We start from the raw sequence: 17,241 nt of genomic DNA on the forward strand, positions 1-17,241 counted from the left end.
ATTGCTCAATGAATTGGAGAGAGAGCGAAATTGGATGAATGCTGAACAGTGGACGGTCACAAAAAAAAACCAGAGGGAAAATAGAGATTGGAGAGGAGGAGTGGAGGAGAGAGAGAGACTCTGAGTGGGAGGGCAAGGGGGGGAGGATTGGAGGAAGCAAGAGGCTAGCAGAAGAAGCTTGCCAGTGAGGATAAACCGAAAGGGGTCACCCCTGCCCCTCCTTCTCTCTTGCCCCTGTTGATTATCCATGACCCCGGTCCTTCCTTCCCTGCCTGCTCAAGGTACCTTTTAACGCCTTCCGCGCCGTTCCATGCTTCGACGCCGTGGTCTAGCCGGTGCCTGCCTCATCACCGCACCACCGCACCAGTCGATCCTCTGTGCCTTCCTTCCACAGTCTACTCCTTCCACTGTAGCAATTGCAGGCAGGTTCAGTTCTTCTCGCTCTTTCCCATCCATCATTACCTGCCTTAGAAAAGATACATCTACAAGTACCTCTGTACCTGTGGGATGTACCTCGTACCCAGTGGGGCTTAACCACACATTCCAGGGCGTGTTTCTGCTTTTCTACCTCGCGCCTCCCTCCCGTCACAGAATCTCTGACTTCTTGATTCTCCTTTCTCCTCTCCGTGTTTCCTCCAAACCCGTCCACTCCCTCACTTGCTATCCGCAATCGTTTCTTCTTGTAGGGGAATTTATTAGACAAGGCCCTATTCATCCTTCTTGAATGTGTCACTGTCTCTGAAACCCTATTCTTTTAATCAACAACAAACCACTTCGCACTCTCGTTAGCTCAACCAATTACTTCTGCCTTTTTCAGACCGTTTGGATCGGATATTCAGGAAAGACAAAAAACAACTAAACGTCACTTCCCACTTCCCGACAACAACCTCGACGACAACCCGTTCGAGAAGATCCTCCAGACCACACTTACCGAACGCTCACAAATCACACAACACAACCATCACAATGGGTAAGGTCGCCGCTGCCGTTTCCGCGGCTCTGCTGCTCGCCAGCAACGCCGCTGCTCTCGACCCTATCGTCATGAAGGTATGATACCATCCGCCACCCCCACCGAGCCTGACATATCACTAACAATTCAAACCAGGGCTCCAAGTTCTTCTACGAGAACGGTACTCAGTTCTACATGAAGGGTATTGCCTACCAGCAGGACACCGCCGCCGCCGGTGGCGAGTCCAAGACTGGTGAATACAACGACCCTCTCGCAGACGAGACTGCCTGCAAGCGTGACATTCCCATCATGGTTAAGGCCGGCACCAACACCATCCGAACCTACGCCATTGACCCCAAGAACAACCACGACGCCTGCATGAAGCTCCTCAGCGACGCCGGCATCTACGTCGTCTCCGACTTGGGTGAGCCCAAGCTCTCCATCAACCGTGACAACGCCCAGTGGAACACCGAGCTCCTCGACCGCTACACCGCCGTCATCGACTCCCTCGCCAAGTACGACAACACCATCGGTTTCTTCGCCGGTAACGAGGTCTCCAACAACAAGACCAACACCGAGGCCTCTGCCTTCGTCAAGGCCGCCGTTCGTGACTCCAAGAAGCACATCAAGGACAAGGGCTACCGCTGGATGGGTGTTGGCTACGCCGCCAACGACGACGCCGACATTCGCACCAACTCGGCCCACTACTTCAACTGCGGTGACCAGGAGACCGCCATTGACTTCTGGGGTTACAACATCTACTCCTGGTGCGGTAAGAACACCCTCGCCGGTGCCGGTTACACCACCCAGATCGACTTCTTCAAGAACTACTCCATCCCCGTCTTTTTCGCCGAGTACGGCTGCAACATCCCCGACGGTGCCGATGGCCGTATCTTCCAGGAGACCACTGCTCTGTACGAGAAGGAGATGACCGACGTCTTCTCTGGCGGTATCGTCTACATGTACCACCAGGAGGCCAACGATTACGGTCTCGTCGAGATCAACAACGGCGTCGCCAAGACGATGAAGAACTACGACCAACTCGCCTCCCGTGTTCTTGCTGCCACCCCCGCCGCCGTTCAGATGGACTCCTACTCCCCCACCAACAAGGCCGCCGAGTGCCCTGGCACCTCCTCCACTTGGGAGGTTCACGGCGATGCTCTTCCCCCTACCCCTGACAGCTCTCTCTGCGAGTGCATGGTCAAGTCTCTTTCTTGCACTCCCAAGGACGGCCTGAAGGCTTCTGCCATTGGCGAGATCTTCGGCTACATCTGCGGTGCCTCCCCTGACTCTTGCCGCGGCATCAACACCAACACCACCACCGGTGTTTACGGCGCCTACTCCATGTGCACTGACGAGCAGAAGCTTGCCTTCGTCATGGACACCTACTACAAGTCCCAGAAGTCCGCCAGCACTGCTTGCGACTACGATGGCCAGGGTCAGGTCGTTTCCCCCTCCTCCGCCGACAGCTCTTGCAGCTCCGCCCTTGCCTCCGCTTCTGCCGCCAACAGCGCCGCTGCCACCGCCACCGCCCCCGTCTCCTCCACTGCCAACCCCAGCTCCAGCTCTTCTGGCAACGCTGCTGCCGGCAGCCCCTACCAGCCCATGTTCAACTTCGGCGGTTTCGCCATCGGCGCCTACATTGTCGCCGCTGGTGCCGTTGGTGCTGCCATGGTCGCTCTGTAAACGGTCTCTTCATCTAATGATGCTTTGAGGTGGAAAAAATGGGTGTGCCCAGGATTAGGGCAGTATACATTATGCGAGCGTGTAGGATATCCAACGCAGGCTACCACGGTGCCTCGTTTAATACAGTCACGACTCGACAGATTTGATTACTGGCATGAGGCTCTTTTGTGTTTCTCACCATCACATGGCGTTGGGTCTTCACTGGCAGCAGCTGTTCTGCTTCATGACTGGCCGACAGAGGTCAATGTTGTTTTCTAGTGTCTTTTGGTTCGATGAATAGAACTTTTTCTTTTTGTTCATATCGATTGCCCTGATTGACCTGGTGAATGTGTGACAGTAAATACCATGGCTTGGCAGTGATCTCAGCCACCATCTAGCCGTTGCTCTTGCCTTGGCAACCTGGGCGTCATTTTCCCGAGATCCTTGCCCAGCACTTGGCAGGACTCTTGGACATCTGTGGAATATCTCAGGAGGCTTTTACGGAAGCGGTGAAGATGACAATTATGGTTGCCAAGATTACAGCCTAGTCGTCAACCTGCCTCTTAGCCTCTTGTAGGATATTCCAATGATGATCCCGAGTCGCCTCGAAGGTCCTAGTTCCATTGTTGCGAGGTAGTACCGAAGCCTGTACACCGCGACACCAAATGGTTCTCACGATGGGCCCCATTACCCCCCATTTTTAGATTGCCCCTGGAAGTTTCAAAAAAGACATGCACGAGTGAAGACTTCTTTCTTCCGCGGCGAATTTGTCTCGTTTGTCTCCCTTGTATCCGTATGTAAGTATTGATCCTCTAGGTTGACCAACCTGGTGAGTCTCGCGCTTTGTTGCATATTCCAACGCTTACCACGGTAGCCATGGTTTCAGTTGCCTCTTCTGATGCGCAATTCCACGACTGACAACAGCTCTCTTCATGTGAGGGACAGGCTGCTGTCGAAGAGGTGCGCAACTGGCTATTGGTCTTCTCGGAAGTGGCCTTCGCACACATGGAGAGAGCCTTCAGTCCTTTAAATGGTTGTCATCTGTCTACGCTTGATGGGGCACGAGACGTGCCTTGGTTTTAGTTGACATGGAGGTCATATGCACGAATAATTTGTTTGTATGTGGTTTGATGCTACTTTCGGAGGCTTTCTGAAGGGCCATGAAGTGACTATCTAGAACAGAGAGAAGTCTCTTATCAGTCGTCCGATGAATCCCAAGCCAAGGTCATGGACAAGATAGCGAAGACGAAGCGAGACCTATTTGCTTACACTCTAATCAACGAACTCGGTGCCTACTCCAGAGAGTACATGTACCTGGTTCATCTATGTCCGCTGAAATAGGGCTTGTATCCGGGTAGATGACCTGACACCATTAGATCGAAGACGTGCATCTTTTGAGAAGAGATTGTTCAATGCGATATGGACCGATCCCCTCCACCCGAGGAGCACTTGGACCCCAAAAGCTTGGTCGAGTTTTGCGAATCGCACCTTCTTCTTCCAAAGGACCCTACGACAGTCAGGAAAAGCTTTGGCATAGGAGTCCCGGAAACCGATCATGTCACTTCTGATGCATGTCTGCTCAGTAAGGTAAACCTAGAAGGTCAAAATTCGACCAACTCTACGTACTCAAAACCCAGCATATATCCATCCTATCTCAAATGGTCGCCTTCCCCTAGAAGTCTATTTCTTGGTTCGTCAAAAAGACTCTCTAGCTTGGATATGTATACAAAGGTGCTGTAGCTCGAGGATCGTCGTAGAGGCAGCAATACTCTGCGTGATCTTTGGAGGAGTTAACGGCACAGGTCGGAGGGGCTTTGTTGGCCCAATGACCCCCTGCAAAGGAACTACCTTAGTTAAGAATTGAAGTTGAAAAGATTACCTTTTGTCTCCAGACACTAATCAGATTGATCCAAATCTTGTTCGTCATAGCCGTCAGGTGCGATAATTGTTTTCGATTTTTCAACACTGGGTCAAGATAGTTCAGATTCTGGGTTTAGCATGTATTGCAAGGAAGTGTTGAGCCGCCGCTCCTTGAGTTTCGGTATCCCAGGTTGTGACTCCGTATGGCCTTATTAGATGAAATGACTTGACTGACTGACTTCATTCGCATCGCAGATAAAGTAATACGTGTACCTTTTTCTTCGTTTATACCCTATCAAAATGGGTCTTGAGCGTGTTTATGTTTTCTTTGCAAGCCTCAGTATCTCGATCAGTTTCATCCGGTTGAGCCAGGCTGGACCGTATCGATAGAGGCTAGTCTCGATGGCTGGCTCAGGTCATCCTTTCGGTATGGCATGGAACGGTATTGTCTGGCCCTATGGACGTAACCTCGAGAAAGGTGTCATATTGTCTTTGGTAGGATTACGGGACCGAAGTCGAGTACGACAATTATGGAACCCTCGACGTAAGGCATGTTGATCGTATTGAACGAGTAGTAGGCTCTGCGAGAATTATTAGTCAGTCTTATGGTCGTAAAGGGCTTTGAGGCTTTGACTCAACTACAGGTGGAAGATGACAGTATAGCTAGCTGGTGTCTTGTACGAATTTGATAGAGATGGCGACCACATGATACTGCCTACGTATGAGTTAGATGGGCATGAGAAATCATTCTCAAGAAACGAGCTGAGGTATACGGGACAATACCGGATTGTTGCACTGACCTAAGAATGGCAAGCAAAAGCCGGAGTGTCCAAGCCTTCGGGCATTTTCGAGCAGGGCTTCGTGTCCTTCGTTCGGACAGCGTTGGTGATCTTCCTCCTTGATCGTGAATACAATCATGGGAATTATCGGTCCGATTGGTGTGGTTTCGTGTCTAAAGACACATGGTCATCAATTAGCTTTGCCTTGGAATGTTTGTCGACAATTTCCTTGCAATCATAACAAGTATGTGAATCACCCAGAAACTCGAAGAGACGAGCCTGGAGGCCTCAAAGCAGCAGTATTATGTAGTGGCGAGTTGTGAAAGTTACTGGTTAAGGCGCAGACCAAAGTCTTAATGGCTACACAAAAGAAGCCAGTTCAGAGGAATGCAAACAACTTTGCTCTCTTTCTCTTTGGAATAGAAGAAATTGTATCAGAAGCATACATGATTTAGTCTGGCACCTTGGAAGACCCTCAAGTTTACAAAAGTCTTGGAAGGCCGAGACAACCGAGGAAGTTCGGCCACTCTACAGCCTCTGGTTCGTCAGTTCCTCGCCGCAAGGTACGTAACTTTACGGTGGTGATCCTTCCTCGGTCTCAAGCAGTGCTACAGTCTTCTCCTATTTCAATGAATGCAGCCTTGCGGCGCAGACATGCAGCCCTATTCTTCAGGCCACCCGTGAAAGTTCTGTTCATCATCCAAGGACCGAGCAAAATCACGTAGGGCCTGACCAACGAGGTATCACCAGGATCTGGGTGACTTGTTGGATCTGTGGGATCATGATGGAGGCTGGGCGACTTTGCACGTTTTGGGCTTGGTTTGCGAATCTGCCGCCATTCCCATTGAGATGGAGGGGGGACCACGAGGGGAGGTGGGCAACCAAAGAGCAGGAGGCAAATGTAGGCTATAAACATATAGGTAGGCAGACAGACTACCAAGAACCGACGGCGCGGCACGGCGGGCGAAGACGCAGGTAGGTCCAACCTAACCATCGGAAATTTGTGTCGTTGAAATTTATCACGTAACAAGGATAGGGACCGCAATCCACAAAGTGCCTGTCACGTACTATATCACGTATATCTCACTTATATCCTATATATAGACCTTTCTCTTTTATCTATTTCTACTTTAATAGGTTAGGCCACTTTACTACACTCCGTATACCCATTACTATGTACCATAACTCGTGACAGTTATGAGCCCAGCTCTTAGTTAAGACCTCAAAATACAATAACGTACTTATTAACACGATTCCTACTATCTCTTTAAAATAATAGACATCTTTACGTTAACCTTTAGTTAAGCTAAGTTAACTAGCCGCGATAGTTAGATTAAATAGTTCTAAGCTTTCCGCCTTATAAGCGAGGGCCTCGAAGTCTAGAAATACGTCGATCTAGACGCTCTAAACTCCGACGTACTCCTCGCTCCCCTTACAGTATTCTCTTTACTATTAAACTTCGAACTATTACTTTTAACCCGTAATAAAAAAAAGCGACGAGCCTACGAGACTCGCCGTAAGGTATTCAAAAACGATTAACGAGAATAGGAGATCCTTTACCAATAACTTCTAGCCCTAACTCCTAGTACGACCCCTTCGATATCCTCGAACACAAGCAATCTATAAGATCTAGCTAGAGTTCCTTTTACAAGACCAGCTATACTACTAACTTTACGCAACCAAATATATCCTTATACCGTACCCGTAAAAAAGATCTATATACTCGAGAATATTTAAAAAGAATAGGAGCTCTCCGCCAAGTACTACTAAATCATAGCTCCTAAACGTAATAGTATTAATACGTATATTAAACTCTTTACCCAGTAGTTAGGAAAGTCTATTACCGCTACTCTTTACGAACACGTATTCCAGAAAGTAACCTAAAAAGGCGTTAAGTTCAGTATCTAACGGATCGTCCAGCAACTAAAACAGGATTTAGCGCCCTCCGAGGCCATAGTTAGGAGTGCGGTTCGGCAAGAATATAGACAAGTCCTTAACAAAGCAAAGAACGGAGTTAACGCCTAACGCTAATACGAGGAGTAGCAGTCTACTTACCTCTAAACAAAGACGTACAATATCCCGGAAATTCAAAAAGAGATCGCTATAATCGACTTCCTAGAAACGGTTAAGTCTAGGCTTAACCTTATATAGGGCTAACGAACTTACGACGCTTTCTACAAATTAATCGCTTTTAGGACGCATACTAAAACCCTCGGAGAGATTACGTATACGTTTAGCCTAGTAACCTAGGAGGTATACACAAAACGGCCTTTAAGCTAAGGAGGGGCTTACTCTACTTTCTTAGGGCGTTCTAACTTATATAAAGACGCAAATAATAAGGGGGACGTTATATACCCGTATAATTACGTATACCACTAGCGGCCTTCGGCGTACCGAAGACTAGAGTAGGCACTTACAAGTCGTAACACTAATAGGTCCCTAATACAAATATCTAACAGCCATATAGAGGAGGTCCTTGCCGCGATTAAATTAAATAAATAGAAATTACTCCATAGTAAGCTTAAAAAAGTTAGTTAGCTAAAGGACGATAGAACCTTTAAAAAGCCTCGGCTTCCAAAAGGATCCTCTAACTAGCCTACGACGAGCTCATCAGCAGACCAGGACGAGGGCTACGTAGTCGCCGTACTTATTAAGGGTTAAGAAATAGAATCGAACGTAATCTTTAATACCCCTATAAATAGCGCTTATCCTTTATTCCGGAGCACGGTAATAGATAGCTACGGGGCGATATACCTAGTTAACGATAAGAGCCTACTAAAACCTAAAAGCTACGTACTATCAGGCGACGATAACTACGTTAAATTAAGAACTACTATATTGCCCGTTACTACACGTAGGACTCAGATTATAAAGGGCGTCTTAAATAGACCTAAAGGGGAGGGAATATACAATCTAAGGCTTTAAAACGTCGCTTACATCGAGGGCTTCTATATAAATATAGTTTTAAAGACTTTTTAAAATAAAAGCGTACTCTAGTACTATAATCTAGATTATACTTTACGGTAAAGAACGCTTTATAAAAACACTATTAAAAAGTAATTAATCTAAAAGAATAACCTAGTCTTCCTCAAATACAAGCTCCTTCAATCCTACCCTTCTGCCGCAGCCCTTAACCGTATCCTTAAAAGCCTAGCTAGTATTATATTATTAGTTAGCCGTAAAAAGTTCTACTACTCATATTAACGCACTCATAAAAGATCTAATAGTGCGCTTTTATAGCACCTTAGAACCGGTTATCTAGGACCTAATACCCTTCGTTAACTTTTATATAAGACTCGTAGAGTACGTATTAAGCCTTTAATATAAGTTAAATACGAAGCTTATATAATATCCGAAGCTAAATCAGTAATTTTAAAAGGACCGCCCTTAAAACGCGCCTTACGGCTATAATACCGAGTATACTAAGATCTCTTCTATTTCGAGCCCTCTCTAAATAGACGACAATACATACTTATAGCCTCTAACGAATACAGTAAATAGCTTAAGGGGTTCCCTTTAAAAAATAAAACCGAAAAAGAAGTACTTTACGTATTCTAAAGCCTCGAAGTAGCGATCCATCGTTAAAAAGGAACTCTAATCTACTTCTTCTAGAGCAATAACGAAACCGCGGTCCTTATAGTAAACGTCAGACGCGTTTACGAAACGTAGTATAATAAGCTAGGAATTAAAATAGAACTTCTACTTCTATATACAAAAGAACCCGTAGGCAATACAGAGAGAGCAGGTTAACTCGTAATTATTAAAGCTCGTAAAATACGCCTTTCTATAAACCTCCCTAAAAAGCTCTGGGACGAAGCGGTATTAATAGCGATATTTATTTATAATATTACCCTACGGGAGGCCAACGATAGAGACTCGCCTATTACAATAGAAATCAACTAATAGAAGCGATATTAGCGCTAGTAGCAGACGGGTTACTAAATACGGGATTCTAAACCAGTAACCCCGTATCTTAGTAGTCTATATATATATAGCTACCGGGTATATCCTCTTTACAGAGATCGTAAGAGGGGTATATAACAAAAGGAGTATAAAGTACTTCCCCGCGGGCATATTAAATACCTAATTAGATATATACTAGAAACGCATAATTTATATAGGATCTAGGTACCCGCGCTCGAACAGGTATTCGTTATAAAGAATATTAGGTTTAACAAAGAAGTCTTTTATAATCCCGCACACGAGGAGTAAGCTATCGTAAGCGAACAAATAATTCTAATAATCTTAAAAATACAAAAACTCTTCAACGTTAACGACGAGATAATTTAAACACTCGGGGAAGTAGATCTAGACTTCGGAAATACCAACACTTAGGACGACTCTATAGTCGAGGATAGTATTACTATTAAATTTTCAACTATTCAGGACGCTAAACAACTAATAGACGTACTCTAAAGTATAGATAATAATACTAACAAGGCTAACCTAGTCTTACCAGCACTACCAACCCCTAAAATAACCCCCTTACACAAGCTCGGGGGTAGAGGTAAAGAAGGGGGTATAATAACCGGGTTATAGACAGCTCTATACAGTCTATAGTCCTCCCTACGAGCGCTTATATATACTACAAAAGTTCTTAAGCCCTTAATTCCTAACGGCTCTCAGCAAAAAGCTAAAGCACGCAGTAAACGAGGTACTAATTACGAAGATACGATTCCTAATACTAAAGTCGACGTTAATAAAGAACCCTTATAATAAACCTCCATTACTATACAAAAATAGAGCTCATATAAACAGCCTTAGCAAGAGCCAAGTAAAGTTCATACGGGTCCCAGACACTCAAACAGAGCCCGTAAACCTCTATAACGCTTTAACGGTAGCATCTTTACGACGCTCTTACATTCGAATACAGAAGACAGCGATTATTATAAACGCCATTAGGATTGCTTTTTCTTTACCTTTATACCTAATTAATAAAAAGTAATAAAGGAAAGTAATATAGGATATATAATACTTTATTAAATATTAAAAAGAGCAGTTTATAGGACCTACCTAGAGCGCCCTAGTATAGTACATAAGCTATAACTTAATAAAATTAACTTCGCGAGCCTACCAAAGAAGTTTAGCAATATTAAACATCTCCCGCAATAACTATAAAAGCTATTTAGGGAAGCCATAGATACGGAAATAAAAAAGCTAAAGGATATTAGCATATAAGAAGAGGTTAACCGTAATCCTAAATAAAGGATCCCACTTCCATTAAAGTAGGTATATACTTATAAATACAATACTAACAACGAGGTTTACGAAGTAAAAGTACGTATATATATAAGGGGAGATATACAACCGCTTAACCCCTTATAAAATACATACGCTTTAACGCTCGCTATAAAGGCCTTTAGGCTTATAATAGCAATAGCTACTTAATTCGACCTCGAGGCTAATTAATATAACGCCATTAACGTATTCCTTAACGCGCTTATTAAGAGCGACAAGCCAGTAATCGTAGAACTACTTAAAGGATACAAAGTTACTGGGAAAGTAAAAAGACTCTAACGCGCTCTATATAGGCTCTAAAACTCGCTAATTTTATAGTTCTAGACCTTTATATCTATACTTTGCAGTATAGATATAATATATAGCTACGAGGAGATCTATATTTACTAAATAGCAGACCGGAAGGTGATACTAGTGTTCTACGTCGACGACTTTATAGTCCTCTACTATAGAGACGACTAAAAGGCCGCTTAGGAAGTCGTAGACGGGATTAAAGAATATATTAACCTTAAAGAGAATAGACCGATTAACTACTTCCTCAGAGTACGGATTTTACGAGACCGCACTACCTATAAAGTTTACCTAGCTCACAACGTATATATTAAATACGTTACTAAGCGCTTCGACCTCATAGATATAATAAATCCAGCTACCCCTCTACTATAATAAGAGTTTAAACTAAACGAGGGGTAGGCCACAAAGGAAAAGATAAAGAGCTTCTAAAAGAAGGTTAGAAGTATACTCTATACAGCTATTATAATTAAACTAGACGTCGCTTTTACTTACTTACAATTATCACGGTTCCTAACCAACCTAAGCGTAATCTATATTAAAGTTATTAATCAGTATATTCGATATCTATATACAATAAAATATCTTACGCTCTCATACAGCAGCGTACTAAGTGCGCAATTATTATTTTTAACTAGGGATACTAGCTTCGCAGATAACGAAGTAATACAAAGATCATCCTAGGGGTATATAATATTCTTTTTTAGCAGCCTAATTCAATAGAAATCCGCACACTAAGCGACGGTTATAACGTTAATTACCGAAGCTAAGCTTCTCTACCTTAAAGAAACTACAAAGGAAACCATAGCTCTAAAGCGCCTTTTCAAAAATATTACCCTTAACCTAGGAAAAGTATAGTTAGTTAAGTACGATAATTAATAAACGATTCGACTCGTTATAAAAGAAGGGGAGAGAATAGCTACACGGCTTTATTATATCGATATATAGAACATATAGCTTAGATAAGAGCACGCCAAAAGTAGCTTTAAGGTTACGTATATATTAATAAAAAATATACCAGTAAATAGACTTATTAAAAACCTTTTACGAACTAAGTTCGAACACTTCTATACACTCTTTAACCTCTACGATACACAAGAAATCATCATAAATAACTAAAGTAGTTAAAAGTAATTAATTTAGGCCACGCCCAGAAAAACTCAGTACCCAAAAGTAAACCATAAATAGAACCCAGAGTACGGCCCGGAGGCCTAAAACGAAATAAACAAAACTTTTCCTAGCCCAAAGGCCTAAACTCCTAAAACAACCTTACCCCGCAAGGCACATATATACAGAAATAGGACTCGGGCTTACGCTTATTAATTAAACTCCTAATCTAAAAAGAACGAAACCGCTAGAACCATAGCGTCGGCAGCGAAGAGACCGGTCACGCGCACCAAGAACTACGCCTTACACACCTCGAAATCTACAAAGCCAGCAGCAGCGGGGGCAGCGGGGGGAGCCAGGGGCAGAACGACCGTTAAATTAACGACCTAGGGTACAGGAGCGGGGGGGGCGACAGGAAGTTAATTATAAACGACCACAATAAACATAATAAACAACACCGGCGTACTCAAAAGAGGGGTCGGGGGGCGCGAGAAAAAAAAGTCGTCCGCCCAGAAGCGGATATAATCCTTATACTTCTTAATATTATTATCCATCTAATAGACAATACTACAAAGCTTAGCGATTTCTTACCGAAATCATAATTAAGAGTACGCTTCTTAACGACAGAAAACAATAATATACTTACAAAGGGGGGAGCGCTACCTACAATCGCCTCGGTAAAAGCCTAGGCTATCGGCTATAGGATAATCGGCATATCGATATAAGCTTTAACCGAACGGCCATTAAAATAGCGCATATACCAGCTACTACTTCCTACAAAATAACAACCACCATCCTTACGGTCAGTATACTAAAGGGCTACCCAAAAGCAGGGTATACACTAAATATCCCGCTCCTCGGGAGCCTCGCCCTTAAACTTCTTAAAGACTAAGCATACGTTAAATAGGTCTTTATAAACAAAGAGAACTATACTTATCGCGGGGGGTACCTTTACCTCTCGGCGTTCTCTTTTTTTTATCCTTTTTCTACTTTTTAGCGCCCTTCTTATTAACAAAAGCAGCCGCGAGCTTACGCTTTTTAAAATCTAAATAATATTAAATACAAATACCTAAAAAAACAGTATACAATATACCCTTCTCAGAGAGCAGGTCGTCCATATCTTTATCCTTATCGTCGTCCTCCTCTTTCTTAAACTCCTCTTCGCTCTCAGACTCCGAAGCAGGGAGAAATAAAAGCTTATTACTAAAGCTCTTACAACCGCCCATATCCTTATTATAGCCCACATCCTTATCGCCAAAAAGAGCCTCGAACTCTTTAAAGTTCTCAGTATCTCTAGCGATAGCCTCAACGTCCTCCTAGCTAGGGAGGGAGAGCTCGGTAATAGGGCCCTAGTACGCAAAAAGGACAGGTTAGCGGGGGCGGGGAAGGGACTCGACTACAAGGGCCTCGTCGCTATCGTTATCTAACTAAACTTTTAATAAACTATACAATACGCATATAGGACATATTATAAAAATTACGCAAAACTTACTAATAACCGCGGATATATTAAATATTTATATCTAAAATAAAATTAATAAAGGATTTAATAGCGCTAGCGTACGCGCACAGCAAATAAAGGTACGTACAACGACTATAAAAAATTAAAAAAAAAAAAAAAAATAATAGCAAAGCGAGGCTACAAGATTTTAAATATACGCAAAATAAATAGGCAGCCTCGCCTTTACTAATTTACACACCAGAAGTAACAGACTATGCGCTATTCCTAGTTAAGATTCCATTTACTTTAAATAAAGGGGATATTAATAATAAACGCGCTCTAAAAGACGCGTATCCCTTATACTTATTTTTCCTTTATTTATACTTAACTAAATCGGGCCTTTATAAAGCTATTCGGAGGTCCTATCTTAAGTATAATAGCTCCCTTACAGTAGCAATTAGGGGGTATATTACGTAATAAAAATAGGGACCGTAATCTACAAAGTGCCTATTACGTACTATATTACGTATATCTTACTTATATCCTATATATAGACCTTTCTCTTTTATCTATTTCTATTTTAATAGGTTAGGCTACTTTACCATACTCCGTATACCCATTGCTATGTGCCATAACTCGTAACAAAATTAGCTTCAGTTCTCATTCAATTGGACACAGGAGAGGTGATCATCGCCCAATGGCACGCCGTAGAAGGGTCGAGGATGCCGAGGTTCGATCCGAGGGAGGGGGTTGGAAGGATGGCTTGTCAGGTCTAGACTGGGAAGTTTGATGTCCTACCTTAGTCTGAGCCTCTGAGGGGAAATCTATAATGGTTGTCCGTCGTCCGGGCGGTCGCTCGTGGAGGGTGTGGTGGCGTGTATGCATCCTAACAAGCTCAATAGGTAGGAGTCGGGACTGGAACCTAGACTCGGGAGAAAGTGTGCATGATCTGAGGAGGGATGTTTCTGCGGCGACGCCAATGCTAGGTACTTGGTTGGTTTCTATTTCTTGTTATCTGGTAGCACGGCGAGGCATGCAGGGCGAAATTGAAGAGGGTGGCATCGAATCACCTGGTCCCTGAGGGTCCATGCTCGCAACAGCTCGCCCAACGCCAACGCAAGGGAGACTGAAGACGATGTCTGAACCGCAGTCACGGTAGTGGAATCTTTACACGTTTACACGTTGGTGGGATGATGTGCGCTAGGACGCTTGAGACAGCAGTCACAGACTCACAGACACGGAGACCGCCATGTCGGGAACAGGGGTAGAACAGCCACAAAGAAGGGGAGGAGGCAAGTTAACGACAGCTCATCTCCCTGTTAATCTGATTGGGAATGCCTCTTCGATGCTTTCGACGACTGTTGACGACGGACAAGACGGCAACATGGCTGTAAACGTCCGGATAGGACAGGTCGTGGGTGGCACGCGGCTTTTGCCAAGATCGATGGAGGCATCTTGGCGTCCGGTGGCAGACGGCGTCTCTCGATCACCTAGGAAGTTTGGCGTCCTTTGGCTCGGGTTCGACGGACTGCGTCTAATGAGGTCTCGAAGCCCTCGAAGCCTCCTTGAGTCCTCAGGTGGACTGGGACGGCGGACTTGGGGGTACGGAGTACACGACTCACACGGAGCGCGGCAATCGAATTTTGCTTCATTTCGTGAAGGTTCGTGGGCAGCACACTCGACTCAGTCACCGGCGCCAAACAGTCTTTCGCAAGCGCGTGCGTACCCATGGTTCGTCCGCCGTTCGAAGTTCGAGGGTCAACAACAAACCCCCTCGTTCGTCGTCTCATTCTTTCGGTGTCTTTTTCTTGCCGTCATTCCACTGCAGGTTCGGGACGAGTCACCCGGGAGATGGGTATCATGTATCAGTCAAGAAAATGACAGATGCCACGGCCACGGATATCCCCCATGTCTACTGCGTCTGGAGGTGACATGACATGAGATGGAGCACGCTCCACAGGGTTATGTCACTCTTTCTGCGAGATACCCTGAGCAGTGTGTCATCAAGCCTGAAGAAGAAGCATATCACTTCCTGTCGGTGTCCAGAACCCCTGGCTCGTGTCTCCGTTCCCCATGTACGCCTCCGTGTGTCCCGTCGATCTTCTTTGCTTCTCCCCCTTCCACCTTTCTCTCACTCACTCACTGTTTCTATCTTACCGACGGGGCCGCGTATCATCCTAGAAAGACCCAAAGAAAGAGACAGGGGAAAAGCATCCATTCTTCGTCCCCATTGCCAGAACAGTGAACTGCCAGATTTCCCAACCCCATCCCCATGCCGCGCTGCGCCTAGTACGTTCTCGGGTCTCATCGCGTGGGCTTGCATGCCTTAGTCTCAGCTTCGCGTCTAGAACCGAATCGGGCAATCCGCCGGCAGACGATCCAATCGCATACCCGCCAAGTCGCTCCGGCGCACAGTACCGAGTCGACCGGCCGAACCATGACCACTTTGGACCTTTTTATTCATCTCGTCTTTGTGTCTTATGAGTGGACATTTCTAAGAGTGAATGACCGACACACGTCCCCTCCAAGGCTCTCTCAAAGCCCATAACCCATGTCCGATGAATGAATGATGGGCCATGGGCCCCCCTTTCCCCGGCTTTCTTCCCACTCGGCTCGGCGGACTTCTCCTCACCACCCACACGGGACGTGGAGGCTCCAGCTTTCCTCCACACGCACATCGTGCGTTTACCCCGCAGCCAGAGACCGGGACGAACCCACTTTGAACCTTTGGTACCCCGGATTTGAGCTGTTGTGGCTAGCCGCACGCTGTGCCGCTGTATTTTTGGTGAGCATGGTTGAGTCAAATGAGTGGGTTTGAGCGAGAGAGATGAGTGAGAATAAGAATGAGAGTGAGAGGGATATGGGGTGTTGAGATTCACCTACAATGTCGACTGTAGCGATGAGAAATTACCAAATGATATCTGTTTTTGCAAAAGTTAATTCTGCAATTTAGCAGACAATACGGGTATGCGTGTCTCTATGAGGTATCTGCCGTTTCAATACCAATCTACATGCCATCACCGTCTTTGGCTGGACTCGTCCCTCGGTGTCTGGACGTCTTGTCTCTGACGGCTAGTGGGAAAACTGATGCCGCATACCTACCACACCCTTTCCGTGGCTTTTGGTTCCAACTTTCTCATCCTAATGCGGCACTGCGGCCACGCCCTTGTCCTTCAGTCTTGGCTTCCTTCGAACGAGTCGACACCTCGACAGGCTTCTTCCTAGGCCTGCTTGCCGCCACCCTCGGTATCTTCTTGTCTTGTTTTGAGTTTGATTGGCTCCCCCGCAGCAAAAGGACAGCAGCATCGGGGGTGGTCCCCCCCATCCCAGGGCGGGGGAGATATGGGGACGTGTATCTGCTAAGGCTCTTTTCGTCTGTGTTTTTTTCTGGGGAACATGGGGAAAAGGAACGCCGGTGGTTTGGATGGCTTCATGGCCTTGTCTGGTCTTGGGTTCTTGGGTCGTTGGATCCACCGTCCTGGGTGCTTTCGTGTATGTCTTGTCTTACGGACCAGGGGGGCGGGGGTGGGAGAAAGAAGGGGGTTGTAGTCGTCGTCGACTTGCTGTCTTTTCGCGGGGAACTGGGGCTGGACCCGAACGGATACAAAAAGGCTGTGTGCGTATCGTTATCGAATCGTCGTGTCATCCGATGCTACTCTCAGGATCTTTGTGTTTCTCGAGTAGATAACCTCCACAGTTTCCCCTCCTGACTTTGGGTTGTTTGTTCCACATCTTTATTCGAACGGCATTCCTCAGTCCTGCGTCGGCGTTGATTAGCAGGCCCAGATCTCTTCCTCGACTGGACCCCTCCCTTGGTCAAACTCAATAAGTGACGCATAACCTGCAGCTTCTGTGCGCCCACGAGATCAATCTCTCGTCGTTCACCTCTTCGACGACTCATTCATAGCGAG

The 17,241-nt window shown here is 45.5% G+C and overlaps 2 protein-coding genes across 2 annotated transcripts; both read left to right on the plus strand.

The window, feature by feature from the left end:
• The first annotated feature begins 846 nt into the window (after positions 1 to 846).
• Positions 847 to 2,934, plus strand: BDZ83DRAFT_640729 (Glucanosyltransferase-domain-containing protein). The gene has a single exon (XM_060509514.1). It carries the CDS (start codon positions 1,145 to 1,147, stop codon positions 2,633 to 2,635), a length of 1,491 nt encoding a protein of 496 aa, XP_060358747.1. The 5' UTR covers positions 847 to 1,144; the 3' UTR covers positions 2,636 to 2,934.
• A 13,295-nt stretch (positions 2,935 to 16,229) lies between these two features.
• BDZ83DRAFT_133558 (uncharacterized protein) lies at positions 16,230 to 17,154 on the plus strand. Its single transcript, XM_060501232.1, has one exon. It carries the CDS (start codon positions 16,342 to 16,344, stop codon positions 17,038 to 17,040), a length of 699 nt encoding a protein of 232 aa, XP_060358748.1. The 5' UTR covers positions 16,230 to 16,341; the 3' UTR covers positions 17,041 to 17,154.
• The last annotated feature ends 87 nt before the right edge of the window (positions 17,155 to 17,241 follow it).

The sequence above is a fragment of the Colletotrichum acutatum genome (genome assembly GCF_030867785.1).
Source record: "Colletotrichum acutatum strain CBS 112980 chromosome Unknown BDZ83scaffold_174, whole genome shotgun sequence".
Lineage (NCBI taxonomy): Eukaryota > Fungi > Ascomycota > Sordariomycetes > Glomerellales > Glomerellaceae > Colletotrichum > Colletotrichum acutatum.